The 5,257-nt window shown below is 38.9% G+C and overlaps 2 protein-coding genes across 2 annotated transcripts in view; one reads left to right on the top strand and one right to left on the bottom strand.

Moving 5' to 3' along the window:
• Positions 1-1,178: 1,178 nt before the first annotated feature.
• ccdc59 (coiled-coil domain containing 59) lies at positions 1,179-3,808 on the bottom strand. Its single transcript, XM_041258139.1, has 4 exons — positions 3,585-3,808; positions 2,769-3,051; positions 2,525-2,621; positions 1,179-2,014 (listed from the first exon to the last, which is right to left on the bottom strand). Exons 1-4 carry the CDS (start codon positions 3,739-3,741, stop codon positions 1,838-1,840), a joined length of 714 nt encoding a protein of 237 aa, XP_041114073.1. The 5' UTR covers positions 3,742-3,808; the 3' UTR covers positions 1,179-1,837.
• An 86-nt stretch (positions 3,809-3,894) lies between these two features.
• Positions 3,895-5,257, top strand: part of mettl25 (methyltransferase like 25) — a 22,914-nt gene continuing 21,551 nt past the window's right edge. The window contains exons 1-2 of the mRNA XM_041258138.1: positions 3,895-4,333; positions 4,761-4,925. Coding sequence (XP_041114072.1) covers positions 4,108-4,333; positions 4,761-4,925 — 391 coding nt within the window. The 5' untranslated portion in view covers positions 3,895-4,107. The remainder of the gene's footprint in view (positions 4,334-4,760; positions 4,926-5,257) is intronic.

The following is a 5,257-nucleotide window of genomic DNA, read 5'->3' as shown; positions in this document are numbered from 1 at the left end:
CTTTACACTTACAGTGTTTACCCATAATTGTAAATTTCATTCCAGATTACATATATCAAAGGTCTAGTACCTTTCAAAATCCCCTTTATTACAATAGCTATGTAACAATATTAATAATATCTTTTTATATACCATCACAAAGTGCTTTACAAGTCTTGTGTGTGTTACAAGTTGTGTGGGTGTGTGAACTATGCAACAGCTGCAGAGTCACAACATTTTGAAAGAAGGAGGTTGTGACTTGCTCGTGGTCACACAATGAATCAGATTTGAAGCGGTTACCACATGGTTACAAGTCCATGTCTTTAACTACTTGCCCACACAGCCTCCAGATGATTAACCGTGCTTACCATGATTTCCCTATCCTTTTCATATACATCTCGGAAGATTCAGCACAACACTGGAAATGTTACTTAAGCTAGAGTATTGCTTTAAAGTACTGTTGGAATGTGGAGTAGGGATGTTTTTAAAAGCATATTTAAAAACAAGCAGAAGGTGGGTTAAGTTGAATGCACCTGGAAATGTTTAAACTAAGACACACTATAAATTCCACTTCAAAGCTGCTTGCACATGCAATGGGACCAAAATTCCATCTCAATATTCCTATTTTTAACTAAATGAGCTGCTCCATATCTTCACTCCGAGGGGCTCCATGGCAGGAACAAGAGTTGTATTTAATGAAACGTACAAAACCTTTTTTTTTTTTTTTTTTAAACTTTTCTTTCTACAAAACTACACCGAGTTACTGTCGCTACTTCTTCGTCAGCCACAGGCCATTTTGTGTGAACAGCTATTATTGGTTAAGACCGTTTCTAGTTTCACAGCAGTCAAAACAAATTATTTATTTTTTGTTTGCTGCTTTCATAGTAACTTTTCCAGGGGATGAATTCCTTCTGCACAGTACAACAGCGTCTTGGCAATATAGTCAAGAAAACAGTTGTGGTGTATTTTTTTCTTTTCTTTTAACAGGTACAGTAACGAGCCTGTTAAAACAATTAGGCTTCCCAACTATCGTAGTTAACCTCGGTAATGTGATGTCATTGTATACTTTTTTCTGATTACGAATCAACATAGGAGCAGTATCCTGGTACTGCTTGCACTGTGATAACTAGAGTTGCAAATGTGTAAAAACAAATTTTATCCAAACAAAAACACACTACTTTAAAGCAATAACAAAAAAGTAAATGCAGATTATTTATTTACATAGAATAAAGAAATAAAAAATAAATTTAAAATAAACACACGTCTGATTTGCGTGATGATGACATGAACAACGAATCAAACTACTGCATTCAGGAATTGCACAGCAATAAAGCATTTCCGCAGTACTCCATTTCCAGCCATATTCACCAATACTATGAAATTGTTCAAAATCAACAAAAGTACATGAGTAAGAGTAAAATAGATGTCATCTTACAAAACAGTGCGTGTATAATTTTTTCTCTTTCTGTTTACAATACACATTTCCTGGTCTTCAGTGTACAGAAAAACAAAGTTTGAATCCCCGCAACATACACACCAAGTATAGTTAAGATGCAGCAACATTAGTTTAATTTTCAACAATGCCCGATCAAGTACAAGATTATCGCCCTTATTCAGATACCATATTTTAACAGAATTGCTGGTTAAAAATGGCTTGCTGCATAAATTCTCCCAATCTGTGTCAGAAAACCTAATGTGATAAATTTGGGGAAACTGTGCCCCCACCCCCATATTTACAACCATGTTTATTTGGAACCAGACGGGAACGTGGCACATTTGGAAATCCTTGCGATGTACGACTACTAAAAAACCGTGAACAATACACCGCCACTTCTTATGCTGGAAGCCATTTGCCAAGTTACTCGCTTCCCTTGGATTGATTGTCTTGAATTTTCTGAAGCAGGTATTCCATTTGTACATTCAGGTTTGGCTGTCCCTTTTTAGTCTTCTTGCTCAATATTTGATAAGTTTCCATTTTCTTTTGCTTGTATATCCTCAAAGCCTCCTGTCTTTGTTGTTTGTTCTTCTCTGCCTCCTAAAAAAAATACATAAATAAACAACACCATCAGTACAGTACTATACATCACAGTCTATTGATATTCACTGTGCAACATAAGCAGCTTAAACCATTGAGATCAGCAACCAGGAATAAATGGAACTATTTTAAAAAGGTATTTAAAATGCAGCATGACAGCCAACACATTAATCTTTTGGCAAATAGAAGCTCAGTTGAGCAATAAAACAGAAATGAATAATCTAAGATTACAAACCTCATGTTATAAATGATCAATTTCATGCAAAACACCTGCATGGTCCCCCTAGGGACATCAATCCATAATTACTGTAAATTAAATTGTGCCACACACTGTGGATTTGCAGTGCTAGAAACCATCCTTATGTCCTATAACAATGATCTAAAGCAAGTTAATGCTTTTTTGTGTTAAACTAAACACTGTTCAATTACTTTTAACAGTACTCAGTTTGTGATACTGTACTTCACAATACAAGACGAGGCTCACAAGCTCGCCTACTTGTAGGTACTCACCCTTCTCTTTAGAGCACGCTTGGTCTGGATCCGTTCATACTCCTCTTTCGTCTTTTGGTATGAAGTCTTCTTGAATTTCTGTTCTTTTTTATCAGGTCTGAAATGGCAATAGACAGAAAATCTACTGTTGGTTACGATTTAACAAAAGTGAATTTATAACACCAACAAATGCTTACACTGATAAAGCTGGGTGATCTGTCTGTTCAATATATTCTGAAGGACGTGGTGCAGTCACAGTGCATACCTTTTGGTCTCAAAAGGATCAGAAGTAGCCATAGTAGTTGTAGGTGCAGCAGTAGCTGCCCCTTCCGGCAAGGGGTTCACATCTCTCGCTCTCCTTTCTTTCTTCTTCTGCTGCTCCTCATTCTTTATCTTTTCTTCCTCTGCCAGGTACAAGTGCTTCAGATGCTCCGGGTAACTGTCTGCGTACTGTACCTCTGGTTGGGGTTTTGCTCTCCTTTCCTTACGGAGCAGCTTCTTGTACTCATACTGAACCTTCTGTTTTCTATGGAACGCAAAGCCCTGTCCTGAGCATAACATTGAGACATTAAGGATACAATTCAGAATGACACCATGATTTCCTCACACACTGCTTAAGTGAAATTGACCAGGAACCATTTCCCAAATTATATTAACCAGAAGATCTTATCCTAACCCTAACATTTGAATAACTGGGGAGGACTGACGCTGCTGCTAGCACTGTTATTAAAAGAAAGAAAGAAAGAAAGAAAAAGAAAGAAAGAAAGAAAGAAAGAAATTCGATGTGCAATCCTGTAGGTAAAGTTTCGTGTCTTAAATTAATCTGCGTTAGCAGTGTCACTCACTCAGACAAATACAGCCATTTGATCGAGGCAACATTGTTGAAACATGGAAGATCTTTTTTTATGTTGAACTCGCTCAATTGTTTCCATCGTCCAACACATGTCAGATATGTCTTGGCTGAAGAGCACATATCGTAAGTACACTTACAGATCACATTAGCTAAAGTGCATACACTACTGTCTGAACACATCATAGCGGTACTACGAAACAGCGGCAGACAGGACAAGCTGACACAAACCTTCTTTTAAGCTGCCAGCAAACGCCTTATCTGGTGGTATCCATTTGCGTTTCGTCTTCATGGTAGCCGTGGAAGTATGTTGTCCTTTGTTTTTATAAGTATAGTGGGCAGGAAATGCTGCCTTTTTAGTGTTTTCTAATTTGGCTGTTGATGCCATATTCCAGACAACTACTCAACAAGACACGTTTCTACAACCACGCCGCCCTTAGACAACGTCTGATGAGTTTACATTACAGCAGTCGCGAGTTATTTGCGTCATCACGTTTCGTTCAGACATTACACGTGAATGCAGATCACAAAGTGGAGACATATTTGTTGTGGCAAAATGCAGACACGTTTATAGGCATTCGGAAGATCGAGAGGCAAATGCATTTCGGTACTACCAACATGACTTCTAAGAGGCGTCATTAAAAAAAAAGAAAAAAAAAAATCTGTATGCTACTACTGGGGCTTGGTTGTATTCGCCGTTCCATTGAAGCCGCAGATTTAGAAGGTTTCTGCCAAAAATAAGCCGAATTTAAAAATGTTGTCATCGTTAATAGGTGATAGCTCTATCGAAACTGTGAGAAATAAACTGGATGCTATTAAAAGATTCCTCAGTGTCTCGCTGAGGATATCAAACGCTCACACTGTCGATTTTTATACCGAGGATGTTTGGAATGAGTTTGTGGCTGTCACACCTGAAAGCGTCTTGACGGTAATCACAGGCTGCAACCAGCAGACGGCGCCACTGCCTGTAGAAGAAGAAGGTAGGTGGCACGCACAGGTCAGGACTTTTCCCAGACCAGAAGGGTTATATTTAAAATACCAAAGAACATTCATTCTAATTTGAATGTGCTTTCAACGCAAACAAGAGTAAAGTCTCCAGCCTGTGTATTAAGGAAACGCTCGCACTGAGCCCAGACAGAAACCCGTAATATTACGGCACGTGTGTGAGGTCATGTTGCAATGCTTTTCTAGACAACACTGTACTCCAATACACTCAACCACTGCCCATCGTAAAGGGATATTTCATATTTGACAACTGGCGATGATAAGTAAATAATATTGAAGGTGAATGTGATAGTCTTTGATTCCACGTCACCCACGAATGCTTCACGTTGTAAATTTGTTTTATGCATATGGTCATACATTCAGCTAATACTCAATATTTTGTTGTTGTTATTATTTAAACAGAAAGCAGCCCGTGTTCCTGTGGTTTCGGCGATGACTCTCTGAAGTTAGTAGATGTGGCCAGCTTTCTTAAGGCAGCGAAAGCGCACTCCCTGCCACATCTTCAGGTGTGCACGTCTCTGGAGGATTTACTGCAGGAACTACGAGGAGGGGCACGGGAAAGCACAGGTAGTGACATGAATGTCCCTCCCGTCTGTGCATCACTCTTACATTTTCACACATTTATGGAGAAGCCACCCATAACTTCATAACACTCAATGAGAATTATAAGAAAACACTTAGAGAATTTTGGGGGCTGTGGAGGCATCTCTGTCTGCTTGTCAAACATTTTTGCATGGAAATGTTGGGTGTAGAGCATGGCAGTGGTTCATAGTGTTTGAGGAGGGCTGTTTTCAGCACAAAGCTACCATTTGTAGTTCAAGTGGATGGAAGCAGTATGTAAAATAGACCTAAGACACAAACAGAAACACTATTGTAAGAGAAATGAAAGGAACAGGCCA

The sequence above is a fragment of the Polyodon spathula genome, chromosome 8 (assembly GCF_017654505.1).
Source record: "Polyodon spathula isolate WHYD16114869_AA chromosome 8, ASM1765450v1, whole genome shotgun sequence".
NCBI classification, from domain to species: domain Eukaryota; kingdom Metazoa; phylum Chordata; class Actinopteri; order Acipenseriformes; family Polyodontidae; genus Polyodon; species Polyodon spathula.
Note: the sequence above shows the minus strand (reverse complement) of the source record. Positions and strands in the feature narration are given on the sequence as shown.